Genomic DNA, 19,726 nt, shown 5'->3' with positions numbered 1-19,726 from the left:
TCAGGTACTATTTTTGAATGGCACCTGCAGACACCAGCTTGCTGTATGGTCCAAACCTGGGAAACTTGATGGAGGAGGAAACGACTGTCATCCCAGGAAAAATCCATGAGTTAATTGAAGGCTTCAACAAACCATGCCACCATGTTTCGATGACTCAATGAGTGTTTAACCCATCAATAATAATGCCAAGTAGTCCAGTCTTACATCCAGGAATCTATGTTGCCTGAAAACAGTTCAGAGAAATGTCTGAATTGTCAGCAGAGCAAATAGATGCAAAAATGAAAACAAGCAAATAATTAGGATTGGTTCGATGATCACTTTGCCATCTTAAGCAATCTGGCCTGGTCTATAGGATTGTGTGCTTCTTCCAACGCTCGTTTTCCTTTCTGGTCTGTGGATTCCAAAGTTTTAGATCCAGTGTTAAGCAGGAACCCTGGCTGGCTCTTTCCATGTTCAATATTTATTATTTATCCGTTATTTGATTTTTAGACTGCCCCATTAGCCACATGGGTCCCTGGGCAGGTTACAGCCAATAAAAGTGTATGGAAATACAATAAAACATTGTGTTTAGTTAAAATGTTAACCATGGTAAGGGATTTGGGAGTAGAAGATGACTTTAAAGAAGATGGCTGGGCTGGTTTACCACCAAACTACCTGAACTGGGGCCCTATGATCTTGAATAAAAGGTTGGGAGCTACATGCTACACATGCAGTGTAGAATATTCTTTAGCACTTAGTGTATAACTGTTAGGTAAAAAGGCGAATCTTCCAGAAAAAAGGAATAAGCAAAGGGAGTGCTTGTATTTCAGCAGTTGATAGAAGTACATCTCTGTAAGGCTTCAGCATTGGAGTATGAAATGTGGAATTCTGCACGTGGTTCATTGCTGTGCTGAATTAGGCCCTTGGTAAAATATCCATGGATTTTAGTAGGAAACCTTGGTAAAATTCATGAATTGTAGCAGCAAGCTTTATTTAAAGGTAGTGGATCCTGAGCAATGTTTGCCTAAAATAGAAAAGATTTTAATGGAAGCTGAACCCAGGACTACTGCAGAATAATATATTTGCTATGAACTGGAACTTTTTGTTACAAAAATATTATTTTCTTTCTTTTGTTTACCAACTATGCTTTGTTTACAATGCACACACTAACCTGTGTGTAAACAGGCATGGCAAAAGTGTCTCAGAACGCTATCTAGAAGAAAATACGGGACCCATCTGGCTGGATGATGTCAGCTGTTCTGGAAGGGAAGCTGTTATCTCCCAGTGTCCAAAGAGGGAGTGGGGAAAGCATGACTGCAGCCACCAGGAGGATATCAGCCTAAGTTGCTATCAAGACAACGACAGCCACAGAGTCTTGCTGGGTAAGTCATCAAGCCTAGATCCAAAAACTGTCTTATTCTTGCACATCACCCTGCCATGTGGCAAATGTCTTCTGAAACTGAGGGCATTTTTCAAGCAACTGATGATAAGGGGGGATTTGCGGGGCTGGAGGTATCTAAAAATTCTGAATAGAAAGAATGGACTTCATTTTTCATTCCTACTCCTAAACACAAAAGAAATAAGTTTCATCTTTGAGTTAGAAAGTCAGATAGTAGCATTTCACTGAGAAATAAGACTATGCAGGAATGAAAGTTAGGCAGCTTAGTTTATATCTTAATGAAGGACTGCATCCAATTTTCCAGCCTCACAGGGAGCTCTGTTAAACAGCTCTTCATACCTCACCAACAGTGTAACTTGAGGCATACAGTTAAACAAATCATTTTCCCTGTCAAAATGTATTGTGAGCTTGAAAAATTTATATTATAGAATTTCATTCCAACTTGCAATTATGCATTTTTTTGCTAAATCGATTTGTGCATTTCTATTTCCATTCTTCCCCACCACCCCTTTTCATTGCTATCCTTTTACACATCTTGGTTTCCCAAAGGTATAATGTTTCCCAGCAGTATAATGTAAACAGAATTCTGTGTGGGTGAGACAAAGTGTATCTCCTAGGAATGGGAAATTTCAAATAAAAAATAACAGGAACTTACATTATGATGCCTATTCATATGGACACAAAACATCTGTGCTCATAATGCAATGGAACCTAACCTGAGCAGAAAAGATCTGGTATGGTTAAATACATCCATATGGCAAAACTCACTCTGGGTACCTGAGAGATGAATTAATTTCACAGTTCAGAACAAATCCTCCAAGTGGTAACAAGTTGGCCGACAATAAAATCTATATATTTTTATGGCTAATATCCTGTATTGCTACCCAGGTAATATGAGAAGAATCTACACTGAAACTGTATTCTTGCAAAATAAGAGTTTTTAATGGTGATAACAACTGGAAGAAAATTTAGGCCTAAGCACTGATGCTATACATCCTTATAGGGAAGGCTTCTATAAACGTGCAACTGAATTAAATTATTATTATTATTATTACATTTCTATGCCGCCCCTTGCCGAAACCTCGGGGCGTAAATGATAGTTGCAGAAATGAAGACTGACGTAACTGGAGACGTAATCCATTGCTATCTACTGTAATATTTTAAACTGAACTGACTCTCAGTGGATAGCTTAGTATTTCTGAAATTTAAGAAAGATTTCTGAGAGTAGTAGTTGTGAGAAATGTGCCAAATATAAAAATCAGGCTGAATTTCTGGAAATATTTCTAAAAGCATAAGAATTACTTTTCTGAATTAGATTAAGATGCTTTTGTCCATGTGTTCAAGATTTTGCCTTCTAGTAAAATGCCAGACATTTCTTTTATTGGTGGAATTTAACATCTGCAGGGTTGCTACCTAAAGAGTGCCAATTTATGTTGCCATTTTAGAGAGCAATTTTGCGGTCCGGTCCCTGGGTGAACATCCCAGGAACTGTGTGATTTTACAGGTTCCTCCTTCTGAGGCTGGAGGCAGTGATCTGACCTCAGAAGCTGGTCAGAGATCCAACCTTCCTCCTCCATTCCTTTGCAGTCGATGCAGAAAGAATTGTGCTAAATGTGATCTCAGAGGAGGAAAAGGAGCATTCTGGTGGGAAGGAAGAGGAGACCAAAAAGGTGGGGGTACAGTTTATCCAGTGCCTTCTTTAGTCTCTTACCCTCACATGCCAAAATCCCTGTCTAATAAAATCTGCAGGGCAGGAGGGTGAGGAGGTGAAGGTTGCCTCTACTCAGGTTGCCTCTTCCACTCACAGAGCAAGCAGTAGGAATGTGACCTTAGCGTATTAGGGATGTCTTATGTCTCTCTTCTTATATTGAAGCTATTAGCCTGACCACTTCACCCTATGGCCAGTTCACAGGATAGAATACATACACTGCACTGTGGCTAAATGACATGTGAATGTAGTTTGAGTTTTACATTAGGTGTGTAAGGAAGTGACAGGAGCTCACAACATTCTGGGTGTACTCAGCCTCTGTGGACTAAAGGCAGAATCATGTACCCTGGGAGTAGGTAAACTGGATGTTATTGGCCTCATCATTTCAAGCCAGTCAAGGATAAGAGGAGTTGTTCCAGTTAGCTGGGAGTAAGTCCCGCTGAACTCAGCAGGACTTACTTGTGAACAGATATGTATGAGATTGTGCTGTAAAGTGTAGATAATTGTTTCTAGGAACATACATTATGAGAGTAATGTCATGGCTTACTGTACATATCATTTTGATATGTAGAACAGTTGCTAGTTTCTCTCCCATTTGTTAGAAAAAAAACTGAAGGTATTTGTAAAAAATAATACATCCCTAACAGCAAAGGATGAGCTAAAAATTTGAGGAAATGTAAGGTTAGAAGAAAATCTCTTGATTGTGTTTATGAGATCATAGTATAATGATGCTCAGCCTTTGGCTGTAAAGACCTTTGGGAACTGGCAGTCTGCCATACCATTCCTGAGAGAAGATAAGATTGTAATCAAGCCAGTCCTAGTTTTCAATTCTTTTCACTCAGGAAAGGTTTAGGAGCACTCTTGAAAAGCTTCAAACAGAGGAGCTTGCAGACATATATATGAAAGTACAAAACAAAGAACTACATTGAATAATGGGATTTGGAGATGCTTGGATAGAGTAATCATGGGGCGCATCATTTTCCAGGCTCTGCCATTTAGATTGTAGGTAATATTTGCATATTTGAATGCCCACCCCTATGAAAATAGAACTCTCTGCACATGCAGTGCTAAAAAATTAATACAGAAATTTCTAGCCAAACTTCTGCCTGACATCCAAGTTTTGTGCATGAATGATACAGAACAAACTTGTGATTTTTACCTGTAATCTGAAATGATACATTGGCAACAGATACTTTATGTGAAAGATTCTGCTGTTTGTTGTCTGTAAACTTGATGCTTAATTTTGTGCATGTTTATAAAGAAAAAAATCCTACAATTCCTATGGCTGGCTAGGGAATGCTGAGAGTTGTAGGACCCTTTTCTGCCTAAACATGCATAAAATTGCATTCTTAGTTGCTTAGCTGTGCACAATAGATTGTGATCATGTGTCGTGATGAAGCAAAGATTCATGCAAAAACTATTTCTGATTCCTAAATCTTCTTCACAGACTCTGAAATTATTTTTTTCCATTGGAAAATCCTATGTTCCTTTCCTAGATCTAAGAACCAGTCTGGAATAAGTGGGCAGAAAGGAGAGATTTTCCATGGGATTCTAGAAGGAAAAGAGTATTTTACTTTATAGTATAGATATACAGAAACAGGTGAGAAGAACTGAATACCATCATCAGTGCCATATAAATGGGAATGCTTGTGGAACTTGAGTCCCAGATGACAACTTTTAACTTTAATGTCATGAAAGCCAGCCAGGGCATTAGCTCTTGCTGCTATTGCTGTGGGTTAACAACTGTAATTCATTCCCAGGGCCTCCTATCAGATTGATGGATGGTGAGAATAAGAAAGAGGGCCGAGTGGAGATCTTTATCAATGGCCAGTGGGGGACAATTTGTGATGATGGATGGTCTGATAAGGATGCAGCTGTGGTATGTCGACAACTTGGCTACAAGTAAGAAAAAATGTTAATAGTTCTTAAATATTTTTCTGGTTTTTATGGATTATTGTATAAGGCTTCTGCAAGTTGTATAAGGCTTCTGCAAGTAACATATTTAATGTGTAGAGAGAGTAAAGGTAAAAACGATACTTCCATGTTATGTTTTGGTTAAAATTTCATTGAAATGTATTTTTCATTGTCTCTATCTCTGACCCATGTTTGTTTTCTGCTTTTATACTCACATGTGAATTTAAAAAATAATAAACCATAAACATTAAATAAATAAAGAAGCCACTCTTGAGTTGCAGCTACAATTCACACAATTGACATCTTTCGTAGGCATGGTCCAACTGGATGTGGACAGCTCCAAAACGCTACCCATATTTAATTTTTTCCAAATTTTATTATATCTTATGCATTAATTTCTTAACAGTTTTATACCTGAGTATTAAATCCCTTGTATACTCAACTACACTGTCTATTAGCAGGATGTAATTAAGAAAAGATTTTTCAAATCAATTGTTCAAGCGTTTGACCTTCTGGACATAATTATAGTAGTTATTTGATAGCTTCTGGTGCTTAGTCATAAATGTGGTAACATCTGAACTCCTTTCTAATGCAAAAGAAGTGGCAGATATGAACAATAGCATGGGATATTAATTCTAATTTCACACAAAACAAAAATAACTAGCAGCATCCCTGCTTTCAAAATTAAAACCAAAATGCTTTTGATCTAGCAAATTGCACAATTTACATGGTGTTAATTTCTCAGAGAGACAGAATTGTAATGGTGAGGCTGCAATCCTCTCAGTTGTGAAAGTGTCAGTCCTAAATTGTTGGAAATGTGCACAACTGAACAATGTAAACACAACATATCAACTTTTCTCTCCCACTCCTAAACTCTCACCCAGTTTCCTTAATCACCATTGCAGTGACTAGAAAAGAGTTCTTCCTAGTGTCTGAGGCACTTGGAAAGGACTGATAGAAACATTACAGTTAAAATAAAAGACTTGCTTGAAACAAAAGTTTATCAAAATACTCTTCTTGATTTCTTTCCAAAAACACTTTGGTCCTGAGACAGCACACATATTTATGTTACCCCTTTTATATTTATCTTGTGGTTTTCTGGCAGGTTGTCAAGCTTGATCAGGCATACAGCTACTTTGTATCATTCCTCACATAAACCACAGCTCAATTTTTCCCTATTTTTAACCCTGAATTCCTGTTATATTATTATAGTAGTTAATAAGTCTTTAAGCTCAGTAGGTCTGCACCACAGGTTGTCCTGGTTATGATTTGCATTCGTTGCAAAAGTAATTCACCTTGCACCATCTTGCCCTTTCCATATGACCATATTTAATGGAGATTCTTCCCCTTTCTTCACATATGTGAAGTTATGCTGCGTGACTGTTTCTCATTGGGGTGGGAGAGAAGGAATTTCCTTCTATCTGCAGACAGTTTTACAAGAATTGTTGAATCAAAGATATTTCTTTTTTTCAGAAAGCTAATGTTCAGTTTGATTACCCTGATTCCCAGGTGTTTTAAGTTCAGATGAAATGGGCCAGATGGCTCCAGTCATCAATGCATGATAAAAAGTACAAGCAGACTTTAAGTTTTCTTTATTTCTATGTATTTATTTCAAGCCTTTATAAATCATTGCAATAGCCACATAGCTCTCTGGACAGTTTACAGCAATTAAAATGCAGTAAAACAAAACATAAAAATCCATAATCATTATAAACAAATTCAATAAATAAAACCATCAATTCCATCAGCAGGGACACCAATCATGTTGACTTCATAGACTGGCCAGTTCAGACACACCTTATATTTAAGATACCAATTACAGTTTTTAAAAATCATAAAATACCAGCTTAAAGTTAGAATTAAAGATTTGAATTAAAACTGTCAACAGTTAAACTACCCTGCAAATAAAAAAGTCTTTGTTTGGCACTGAAATGCATACAAGGAAGGTGCCTGGCACACATCTCTGGGGAACTGATACCTCACACAAGGCAGCCACCTTCCTAGCATCTTTTAAGGGAGGTTCTCGAAGCAGGACCTCCAAGGAAGACCTTAGGGTATGGGTAGGTGTGCATGGATAGAGCTGTTCCCTTAGATATTCAGGTCCTAAACCAATTAGGACTTTATGCTTTAAAATGAGCACCGTAAAGCAGGCCAGCTTTCAATTGGCAGCCAATGCAACTGATAAAGGACCGGTGTTATATGTTTACCTTTACCAGTCCTTGTTAGCAATCTGACAAATCTATTTTGTACAAATTGAAGCTTCTGGACCATTTTCAAGGGCAGCCCCAGTTTTTGTCTGATAAGCTGCTGCAAGCTGAAGTTTCAAGTGAGTTACAGACACAGTTGAATCATTCAAGAGCAGGTGGTATAGATGTACCAAAAGGGTCTTAGCATCACAAGGGACTACAGATGTGGGAAGTGCTCTTTATATACCTTCCCATCCAGGAAGATCAAAAGGCTAGTCTGGATGGGCAAAGTGAGTGCAGAGCATGTGGACAGATGCCAGAACCTTCAGTTCAGTGGCTCTCCACAAAAGGCAACTCCACACAAACTGGAACACTGCTAGTTTTAATCCTTATAGCTTCTGAAAGCTTGTAAGGAGAATAATGAATTTCCATGTGTATTCCACATAAGCATGGCATTGCTATGTTCTGTGCATTTTGGAAAGGCAAAGGACCATTGCTAATAATCTTCTGGAGAAGACAGAAAGCAGATTTGTTTGTTCGCTCCTGCTCCTTCAGTCCAATCTCTCTTACCATTTGAACTCCACATCTGCACGGGCTTTATCTACCATTGCTTTAAAACCTGTGGGAAGGTAGGATTGGGCATGCATTCGTGCATAGCCACAGATGTTCAAAGAAGAGTGCGTATTTCAAGAATGCAGAAATCAGATAGCTCTGATCCATATCAGAAGAAGCCCTGTATCTAAGCTATACATCTGATTTGTACATTGAAGAGTAGGATTAGCACATCGGGGCTTGCCTTCTTGAGTTCTGTTGTGAGGCAAATGTGTGCTGCCATGAAATGCTGGAAAACAGGAAATAGTATAATCAATGCCACATTTTGCTAACTATCATCATGGAAAAGAAGCTTGCCCAACTTTTTAAACCGCACACAACAAATTCTTTATCTGTCTTTTAGAATTCCTGTGTACATTTTCACTCTTGTTATGCAGTCTATAAGTTTTAGTATTTTACAAACATTTCCTCCTGCACCCAGTTAAAGTCAACAAATCCTTCTCTTCAGTTACAGTAACTGAAGTGTAAATCACAACTATATAGACAATTCCCAGAGAGGTTCTTGGGATTTCCTTAGATGTCTGTGATTTACGCTTGTTCTGCTTCAGCTAAGGAAAGCTATTTCTTTGGCCAAAGTCCAGAGAGCTTCCTTAGCACACCCTTTGGTAATTCCTAGTTTAGCTCTCTAGGTTTGGTGGACAGGACTCAGTGTGTGAGATGGCCTTCCAACTTGATAAGGTCAAGAAGTAGTGGGAATCAGGAAATTTTGAAAATCTTACTATTCTTGAACAATGATGGATACCAAACAACCAATTTAGCAGCTTGAACTTGTTGAACAGACAGAGAAAGTCTGTGTGCCATGGGAACTCATTCTAAGAATAAGCTACATAGTGTGGGTTGTTTGGGGAGCAACCCACAGTGTACCAGACAGATGATAACAGTGTTATTCTCACCCTCTCAGCCCTCTAATCATGAAGGACATGAATCAACATGGCTTCAACAAAGATAAATCCTGTCTCACCAGAATTCTTTGAGTGTGTCAATAAACATGTAGGTAGGGGTGATCTGGTAGATGTTGTTTACTTGGCTTTCCAAAAGGCTTTTGACAAAAGTCCCTTATCAAAGACTCTTGAGCAAATTTAGCAGTCTTGAAATAAGAGGAAAACTCCACTTCTGTATCAGTAATTAGTTAACAAACAGAAAACAGAGAAGAGAGGAACATTGTGAATTCTTCCAGTGGAGGGATGTAAACAATGATATCTCACAAGGATCTGTACTGAGACCAATGTGATAAAAAATAATCTGGAATTAGGAGTGAGCAGTAAAGGGGCCAGGTTTGCTGATAACACGGAACTATTTAGATTGATTAAAACAAAAAAGGGATTGTGAGACATTGAACAGCTGAGGCTCTGTATAAAGTACTTTGTACATGCTTGACAGCTGCAGTTTGAAAATCAAAGTGGCCACAGTGATTGGCAAGTATAGCCTCCCTTTTCAGGTGTGATCCTCTAGTTTATTCTCATGACAGTTCCCAGTGTCCTCCACCTTTTCCACATTTCTCCTGGACTCTTGTTATTCTAGGAAGGGAAAATCTACATCTATTCCCCCCCCCTTTTTTTTTTTTTTGCAAGGGCTTACTTTTAACAGCTCTCAGAAGAAGGGACTTTATTCAAAAACATATCTAGCAAATTTAAGTATTTTCTTTTTCAACAGGGAAATATACAGCCACACAATTTTATATTACCCTGTCCTAAAAATGAAATGCTTGAATTGGCCAGATAACCATTTTTTCTCCCTAGAAAAACCAAAATACCTTTTCATGTTGGCTATGGAATGCTGGGAGTTATAGGATTTCTTTCAGTCTAAATGTGTATGGATTGACCTCTATAACATTTCATACAGGGATAAACAATCTGGTCTCTTCCAGATGTTTTGGACTATAATGCCTGTATGTCCTAGCTTGCATTGCCAATAGTTGTGCACCCCTGGTCCCTGTCCTGTCATGTCCTGAATTTTTTAAGTTACCCTTTGAAATGTGTAACTGAGATGTAAAATGGACTACACAGAAGATATGTATATTAAAATGAAAAAGTTAGTTATACACATGGGTGCCAAAGTTGGACAGATTTTTTTAAAATAGTGAGAGGTTATTCTAGGAAAAACAAAAGTGAAGTGAAAATGCCTATAGGTTAATATCTTATTATTGTTTTATTAATGAGCCTGCTACTGGTGCAGATTGATATTGGCAGCAAAAATCCAAAACATAAAAAGCAATCAGGCAGAGTTCCGAATGAGAAAGGCAATTCTGATATTATAAACATGTTAGCCAATAAAAACTTGACTGAAGGAAAAGAGCAATGGAAAGAACATGCATGTATTCAGAAAACAATTTCATTAAGCACATGACATGAAAGCACAAACGTAACCACTTTTGTGCTTTCAGTTGCTTTAAGGGCACAATCCTGAGGCCATTAGACAGGGTCTAGGATAGCCATTGGAGAGATCAGACTTCCAGCTTCAGCCTCTCTGCTCTGCCCTCGTGGCTGGCACACACTGCTGCGGCTTTCAGGCCGTAGGATTTGGTGGGCTTCCTGTGGGCAGAGGAGGTGAGGAGTGAGGTTCTGCTCTGATGAGACATAACTTGGTGGTGACTCAACCAGGCTGTCTCACAAGCTGGGACACAACACATAAATGGCCAAAGCCAAGTTTGGAGTGTTATGGGGAGACATGCCAGATGGCACTGCAAAGTTTGTAATGGGGAAGGACTTGGGTGTAAATTGGGCCAAGGTAGAACAGCATTCAGAATGGGCTGGAAGGACTTCTTTTTAATTTTGTTTGCTGGTGCTTCTTTCTTTAGCACAGTCCAATCCCTCTTACCATCCTGTGCATGTATAGGAAAAAACCCATCCAATTCCCAGGACCAATGAGCTGGCATGGCAGGCTGGGGCATATTGGCAGCTGTAGCATGTTTTTCTGTGAAGCATGTGTAGGGTAGCATCCTTAAAAGATGAATTCCATTTTGCTGCCATTTGTCATATGGTGTGCTTTTTATTTATCAGTTGAGGGTAGAGTGATGCACACCACTTCATGGTCTGCTTGCATCCTTTAAATGCCTCCACCATTTGGCCACTTGCAGAAGATGTAATGACAATGCTATAACGAGGTGTTTTTTTCTCTCTGAGAAATTACCTTATATCTTCAGAACAAATGGAATTTTCTTTGATAAGGCATAGCTAATGTAATTGAACATCTCTGTGTTACTGAAGATGTTCCACAATATTTTGATTAGGTAACTTGTAGGTTTCTGGCTCAACAGCATCTTATTCAATGGCCATATATGACAGCCATCAACAAATGGCTTCAGCGTGAAAAATACATAAGGAATCAGTCCGTTCTGCTTATGAAATGCAAGTAATAATCAGCTTTTTAAAAACATAGGCTAAGCAATGGTTGCTTATTATGCACTAAATTACCATATGGTATGTAAGGAAACCCAGCTGTTGAATATCAGTAGATGAATCTAGAACAGCATTACTTAACCCAGTCGCAGTAGTAGATGCTATTTTGCAGTAGTCTTCTGCACTTGGTCACTGTCTTGCAGACGCAGCCCATGCATGGAAAAAACAGTCCATGAGCAGCTGTCAGGGAGTTGTGCATTCCTTACAATATCTGCAATCAGTAAAGCAGTTCAAGTGGGAGAGAAAGCTTGGAACAAGAAAAGACACCTCATTTGTATCTAACAAGTTGAACAAGTCATCCTAGGGCTATTTTGTAGACAAAAACAACAGTGCTGCTAAAAATAATGGAATTGTGGATTTCTTCAGCATATATGAGAAGAGAACAGAGATTAAATTTTCTAGGTTGCTTCATTTGTTATCTGGTGTATTGAGGGGATTAGATGTTGTTGTTTTTGCCTTTTGTTTGTTTCATTCATCAGTCTTCTCTTCTTTATTATTTACTTCTTTCTAGTCTATAGTAAACAGTAGTGAACTGTACTGAATTGAATGGTATAAGCAGGTCAGACCCTCATATTATAAAAATTCTAAGTGGACACATTAATTCCTATTGAAAAATTGAAAAAAGTGTGTTCTAAGCATGCATGTATGGAATTCCTTCATGTTTTCAGTGAAGAATGGATATAAGTTACATGCAAGCCCAACTGAAATGCATTGTACAGGTAGTACAGTAACATTAATGCTAAAGCTGAATACTAAATCAAAATCTCCTGTTCCAGACATGATGGGATAGTTTTCAGGAATCATGATAAGACTTGGATATGGGTGCACATTATTAAAAACATGCTATGTATCAAAAAAAATGGAAGAAATGCAGCAAAATCCTGCACCTTTAAGGAGTCTGCAGTAATGCATTTTTAAGAAAATCTGTAAGAACAGTTTATAAACAACACACATCCCATTGTTTTAAATAATAAATGTGCCATTTATAATTATAATAACAATATAAGAGGTAGGTTAGATTTTGAAGTTTTAATTTTGGTATTTGTAAAGCTGCACAGCACAGATTGACTGTAGCAGCAATCGTTGGGGAAATCTAGCTAAGGCTATACAAGAAGGTGGCCTGTGAGGAAACCAGCTCGCCAAGTATGGGAAACCCCAGGGACAAACTCTTTTTATTTTCCTGCTCTTCTAATGTTTAATTGATTTTTAACTGGGGTTTTGGGGTTATTAATGATCAGATGCTGTGGGGTTTGTTTTATTCTACTTATTTATTGTAAGCTGTCCCAAGACGTTCTGTAGGGGATGGAGTAGAAAAGCTTTTAATAAATAAAATAAATAGATAAAATGTCATCACATAAAGAGAATTAAGCAACCATGTGAGTTTAGCCGCAGATGGAGGAGGCCAGGGAAATTGACTCTTCGCTTCCTTCTTACACTAAGTAACTCTGCACAAATAACTGTTAATATAAACACATATAGATAACCTCCCACCTTCTCTTAGTTTAGCTTTCCAAGTAAACAACTTGAATGATGAAAGTTATAACAAAAAACAAAGTATTTTAGAGTAGAAAGCCAACAAGAATGTGAGGGCCATGCAGTGTATGACACATGCGGACTATCTGCCAGTTGGACAGAAGCCGTGGGTGTGCTCTCCAGTATGTGGCGCATGCACATCTCCCATGTGCATTTACAGTTTGCACATTCCTTATGTGCAGGTTCCTGTGGGCAGCTGGTTGACTGCGAAGTGAGCAGAATGCTGGATTCTTGCTTTGACCCAGCATGGTTTCTCTTAAGTTCCTATCCCGGATGTTTTGTTAAGTAGCACTCCTGGTAGATTTGAAAGTCCCACGCACTGTGTCACTGTTCTTGTAGAGGCAATCAGCTACTTTTAGGTAATGTCTAGTGACTAGGAGATACTGGGAAGATATTAGGGAGATACTGGGAGAGTTTTGAATCAAAATATGCTGACATACGTATATTTCCTTTTTGGATTTCATGAAAGTTTTCCTTAATACTTTGGATTGTATTAACTTCACAAGGAACTGAGGCAAAATGACCTCTGCCTATAAAGGAAGAAAACATTATTCTGTTTTTCTCCAAAAAAATTTGCTCAAAGGATTTGCCTGATAATTTGCAAAAATCAACAAGTCAGAACCACTGACTTCTATACAACACTAGATATGAATTTGTTAGCCTCTCAGACACTGAATAGGACATCTGCATTCCACATTTAGATACTCGGTTGGAAAGTATCCATAGAACTGTGAGTTTTATCCGCTCAGGGAATTAGGACAGCCTAAGAGGAACCTGCGCTTCCAAACTGACTTCCTCTTTAGTAAGTGCATTTATATATTGGATAAACCTAAGAATTTGCCAACCTAGAATTGGGAAAGACAGCACTGTTCTATTTCTCTGACCAGAAATTGTGCTGTGTGGTTGATGTCTGAGCCTTTGGCAGTGTAAATGCAATCATTAAACAATATCCTGGGGTATTTCTGTTTCTCTTCAATGTTTGGAAATTGTGATGTTAAATAAAGTTGGCAAATAACACTGAACTGTGAAGCTTTGCAGAGACTGATTAATGTCCAAACAATTTGTCTTATAATTGCTGCTAGGAAAACTTGTGTCTCACAGGAAAAGAAAGTAAATAAATGTATCTCCCTTACCATGTCATATAGTCCCCTTTTTGCAGCCAATAAATGCTGAACTGTTGTTTCTTGATAATTCAATATTTGGAGGAAATGATGATGAAACATGATTCATTATAACTATGACCTAGTTTCCATAAACAGCAGATGAGGTGGGAAATTTATTTGTCAGTTGTATCACTTCAGAAAGCAGAATCAGGAGGTTATGATGAAATGGACTCCATATTAAAAATGCAGAATAACATATAGAAAACTAGTTGCTCGTGAGGATTTTCAGGCATCTTTCTTCCAGACATGCTAGCTATCTACAGGTGTATGTGTGCATGTGTAGGGAAGTGTATTGAGGGGCATTTAATCAGTGGAAAGTCACCTACTTTCTGTAGTGATATGTGTAAACTTGGGCTTTCTGCATAATGTTTCTGAGCACTAGAATTAATGCCTGTACAAAATTAGGGTGAATTTTTGTTGGAGACCAAGATATTGTTCATCATTTTAATAATTCTCTTTGCAATATTTATTTTGTCAGTAAGATTTGTTTTGGAGTACCAAAGGTGGAGTTAATAACCAGCATAATGCAGTGATAAGGAACCTTTTTCTGTCTGAACTAGTTTAACTTGCCAGAAGGGTCACTCTATGAAACATACGCAGCTGCTTATTTTATGCAAGGATTAAATGGATTAAGGAAGGAAAATAGAGCTTGCAGTTCCCATATGTTGCACAGAAAACAGTTTATGTTGGATAGCATCATGATGGAAAGATATGTGATGCCTTATGACATGACTTGATCTGCAAAAAATTAAAAAAAAACCAGAATGTAAGATGATCAATTGTTGCTGTGTGTGGACGGTTTACTGCTCATGCAAGCAGAGATAACATCAAAAAGTTTAATCCACCATGTCCTGTGGTGGGTTACCAAAGGCAGAAGGATAATGTACAAATATTATAATTAATAATCAAGCTTATGTAAATATGATACTAATGTTTGTTTTAAAATATATATCAAAACCTAATTTCCTGTTTAAATAGAATATGAGCAATGACTCCTACATAAATACCTTTATCTGTCTATATCTACATGCACACAATCACATTCACTTCTTGATTCCAGGAAAAATGTCCTAAATCTAACCCCTCAGGGAAATGTCAATAGCCATCCTATTTCAGTTATTAAATCTCCGGTCTTTGAAAATTAATAACGTGTACTAATTAATGATGTTTATAATTGCCTACTACAGGTAATATTATTCTATCTCTTAGGCCAAACCTCTCATTTTTTGTTGCTGTAAAGTATTCATTAAAACATTGTTTTTTAAAATTTCTATTTCTAGGGGTGCAGCACGAGCAAGAACCATGGCATATTTTGGGGAAGGAAAGGGCCCCATCCATGTGGACAATGTGAAATGCACTGGAAATGAAAGATCTTTGTCTGATTGCATAAAACAGGATATTGGCAGACACAATTGTCGCCACAGTGAAGATGCCGGGGTGATCTGTGACTATCTAACCAAAAAGGCATCTGGCAACAGTAATAAAGGCGGTGGGTATAAAGTTGAGCATTTCTGTGTTTACTGGTTTCCTTGAAATATTCCTGTTTCCTGATGGGAAAAGATAACTTCCATGCTTCTATCCCTGGTTAGATTCTCTTGCTTCCGTGTGCGGGTTGAGATTACTACATCGTCGCCAGAAGCGGATCATAGGGGGGAAAAATTCTTTACGGTAAATATATAAAGGATGCAATCCTATTGATCGTGCTGTTGCAACTCAGAAGTCCCCAATCTCAGGGGATTCTGAGTTTCCTTTCTCCTGCTGGTATAAAGGTGCTGTATCAAAGATATGGTGCTAACCAGTCACCATTTCACATGTATCCTCTTTTGCGTGGAATGTGTAGATAAATTATTCTTCTCTATCTAGGGGTGGATGGCCTTGGCAGGTTGCCCTGCGCCTGAAATCATCCCATGGTGATGGAAGACTGTTGTGTGGTGCCACTCTTATCAGCAGCTGCTGGGTGCTCACTGCAGCCCACTGTTTTAAGAGGTAGGGCTCTATGGGCAGCGTTACTGCATTATTCTAGTAAGGAAACTATGGTAGAGAAGACAGAGGTAAGAAACCCCACTGACACTTCAAGCATTGTCCTGAAACTCTCGTTGGGGCAACTCAAGTAGCTTCTGAGCACACGCAAATGGGCATACACAGACACCACATTTTTAAAGCTGAAATCCTGTGCATATTTACCTGAGAGACCCCCACTGGACTTAGTAGGACTCACTTTTGAATAAACGTGCATACGCTTGCACTATTTGAGTGCAACCTTATGCACTTATAGAGAGAAAAACAACCTGCAATTCAATGTATGATCTGGCCAGCCATCTATAGCATTTCATCTTTAAGCTATTTGTGCATTGACATTCTGGAATTCCGTTGTTAATTTTATAAATGAATAAGACTGGTTGTCTGTTACTTCAGAGAGCAGGATTAGAACCAACAGGTGGAAATTGCAGGGAAGAAGATTTCTGCTAAACACTAGGAGAAACCAGTCCATACTGATTGTTGTTGTTAGTCACAAAGTTGTGCCCAACCCATCGCGACCCCATGGTCAACATTCCTCCAGGCTTTGCTGTCCTCCACCATCCCTCGGAGTCCACCCAAGTTCACACCCACTGCCCCAGTGACTCCATCTAGTTCCATCCTGTGCCGTCCTCTTCTCCTTTTGCTGTCAATTGTTCCCAGCATTAGGGTCTTCTCCAGTGAGTTGTTCCTTCTCAAGTCCATACTGATATTCCTGCTAAAAAAAGAAAATCACCCCCCCCCACCACATGCTATCTGCACCATCTTAACCTGGCACTGAAAAGATAGTAAAGTAGGTGCCAGGCGGGCCTTGGTGGAGACATCATTCCATAGCTTGGGACTACCCCAGAAAAGGTCTTCTTCCTTTTACCACCAGTCAAGCCTCCCTTGGAGGTGGCATTCATAGGAATGCCTCAGAGTTGAATGCAGTGTCCAGGCACACTGCGGGGGGATAGGTGTTGTGTCAGGGCTTTATAGTTTGACATCAGCACCATGAATCAGGTTAGGAAGCATATAGGCAGTCAATGCAAGCAGACCAAAACTGGTCTTATGTGTTCCAACCTACAGGTCCTGAGCATGAATCTGGAGGCTGCACTTTGCACAAGCTGTAGCTTCTGAACCGTCTTTGAGAGCAGTCCCACACAGAATGGATAGTTGTAATTTAGTTTAGAGATTACCAGAGCATGAGTTACTGAAGCAAGGCTATCCCTGGCCAGACAGGGACATTGATAGGCCATCAGTCCAAGGCAGTGGCAGGGCACAGAGTACACACAGGCCATGAACCTCGTCCTTCAAGGGGCATATACTCCCATCCAGAAACTCTTACATAACCCACACTCATCAGGTTTGCATAAGCAGGGTCTGTATATTCAAAATGCCACCAGCACCCATATAAACAACCATGTGTTTATATTTAGTAAAATACTGAATTAGTATTTTTACCGTTTACAGTTGCTTTTATTATATTTGGTTTTGATCAGATTTAGTTGTTTTTGGTTTGATAATTTGATTGTATTGTTCAATTGTTTATGGTTTGTTTTTAATCATGTAAGCCGTCCTGAGACGTGATAGTGAAGGATGGCATACAAATGTTTTGAATGAATGAATGAATTTGAACATGTCACGTGAATTGCCCCACTGGAACAAATGTCTTTATTCTTTCTTAGTTAAATGCACCTGAAATCTATCAAATTACACAGAGGACAGATTTTCTGTTCTCTACAGAGATCAGACTAAGTTTTTTTTCTCTGAGATAAGAATACAGATCTGAATTATTTGACAGTCCTACAGCAATCTATGCCACCTTGGTTCAGACGACTTGCCTGGGTGGGTTGTTGGGCAAATGACACGTGGTATTCTCTGCACTCTAGCCACTGAAGCTTGTTTAACCCATCATGATCATGCAAACTGGCCCTTCATCATGGTTTTATGTGGAGACACTGGCCATTGCAGCCTATCAGAGGGAATTTTCTATCAGTCAGAATAGGGAGCAGGGACCTCTTCCCTGCATTCTGACCTAATGGTACTATTCATCTAATAATTCATCTAATTCTGTTTTACTATTCATTACTATAGATAGTTTTCGATCATTCATCTTTTGTAAAAAGAGCAAAGCTGCAAACAATCCATCACTTTGCTGTGAGTGTCGTGTTGTAACAAATCAGTTGTGATTGATTTGTCATGTTACTAAATGAAGTCAAAGAAATGTATTGATTTCTGTCTCAGTTGCTAAGAATGTGGGGAACTTACAAGTAAATTATGCCAGGATTCTAGGCTGAGTGATCACTGGAAAATGCATTTCCTTTATACTTATACTTGTAACACAGACCAAGGAGTTTCTTATTTTAGGCTCACAGGCTCAGTTTAGCACAATGTTTATGTATCACTGTGGAATTATGAAACTCAGTGACACAATCTTCTATACAACACACCTAGATAAAAGTACTGCATGTTTCATTGTTGTCCTCTGGGTCCAGGTTAGGCTTTTTCAGGAGTGGCTTAATTACACCTTCCTTTAAAGAGGCTGGCATCACTTCCTCTCTCAAGGTGGGGTTTATGGCCTCCTGGACCCCAGCAGAAATCCCTTGCTTAGTTCTTGACAGAGAACAACACATGACAGAAAACGGTTGAGCACACAGACTTGATCAAGCACCTTGTCCACCTTCTTAGGCCTCAAGAACTGAACCTCACCCAGTGAAACTGTATCAGAGAGTGCTCAGGATACCTCTGTTGGGAGAACTGCATTAATTCCATCCCTTTGGTTTCACACATTTACTTCTGTTAAGATTTATATTCTTTTTAGGTATGGCAACAACACTCGGAACTATGTGGTACGTGTTGGAGACTACCACACATTGGTCCCCGAGGAGTATGAAGAAGAGATTGGCATACAAGAGATTGTGCAACACAAAGAATATAGGCCTGATAGCAGTGACTATGACATTGCACTAGTGCGGCTACAAGGACCTGAAGAACAGTGCGCTCGCTTCAGCACTCACGTCTTGCCTGCCTGTTTGCCGGTCAAGCGAGAGAGGCCACAGAAAACTGCCCCAAACTGTTACATTACTGGCTGGGGTGACACAGGTGAGAATGCATATTGGTCTACAGTAAAGTAGTTAAAATACAGCAGGAACTTGCCTCTGCTAGCACTCAGGTGAGGCAAATGGCTGTGGAGAAATAAGAAGCAAATATTTATTAAAAGCTTTTCTAACCCATTCACTACAAAAGTCTTGGAATGGCTTACAAAAGTATGGACTCCTTTGTGTCCTTCCATTATTTTTAAAGGCCTATTATATTGTATTTTTTGTTGAAGTAAAATACAGTATTTTGGAGCATATATTTTCCAGTAGAAGTTAACCAGGAAAATTTAACAGCAAATAAAAATAACACTTTATTGCCGAATGAGACATGATGTTAAATGAATATTTGAATCCTCATGTTTCAGAGTTTCCATTTCTAATTAATGGCAGCAGGAAGAGCAGATTCAGATTTAAGCCAGGGGTAGAGTGGAAGAGAATCCTACCCCAAGCCATCTCCTATGGACAATCACTCTCAAGAACTTTGATGTGACCCTGAAGCCTTGTTCAGGGTCAAATGCAACAGCAGCAATTTACTATGTGAAAACTGCAATGGAGGAAAGACAGAGGCATCCCCTCAGGATGCTCTCCCTTGCAGCTGTTTAAAAAAAATTAAGTGAATCCAAATCATGGAAAAAAGATTTAATAGCAGGTCTAGCTGAAGCTTCAATGAACATTTTACAGCTTGTACTTTACCACAAACATGAAAGTACCACTGTCCCCTGGAGGGGACTATAAATG

The 19,726-nt window shown here is 38.9% G+C and overlaps 1 protein-coding gene across 1 annotated transcript in view; it reads left to right on the top strand.

Annotated features, from left to right (window-relative positions):
* Nucleotides 1-19,726, top strand: part of PRSS12 (serine protease 12) — a 55,745-nt gene that overhangs the window by 33,213 nt on the left and 2,806 nt on the right. Inside the window, exons 7-12 of the mRNA XM_044428530.1 lie at nucleotides 1,165-1,361; nucleotides 4,847-4,988; nucleotides 15,173-15,381; nucleotides 15,482-15,560; nucleotides 15,756-15,878; nucleotides 18,712-18,992. Of these exons, the coding sequence (XP_044284465.1) occupies nucleotides 1,165-1,361; nucleotides 4,847-4,988; nucleotides 15,173-15,381; nucleotides 15,482-15,560; nucleotides 15,756-15,878; nucleotides 18,712-18,992 (1,031 nt within the window). The remainder of the gene's footprint in view (nucleotides 1-1,164; nucleotides 1,362-4,846; nucleotides 4,989-15,172; nucleotides 15,382-15,481; nucleotides 15,561-15,755; nucleotides 15,879-18,711; nucleotides 18,993-19,726) is intronic.

The sequence above is a fragment of the Varanus komodoensis genome, unplaced genomic scaffold (assembly GCF_004798865.1).
Source record: "Varanus komodoensis strain SLA01 unplaced genomic scaffold, ASM479886v1 scaffold2, whole genome shotgun sequence".
Classification (NCBI taxonomy): domain Eukaryota; kingdom Metazoa; phylum Chordata; class Lepidosauria; order Squamata; family Varanidae; genus Varanus; species Varanus komodoensis.
This window is presented reverse-complemented; position numbering and strand designations above follow the sequence as displayed.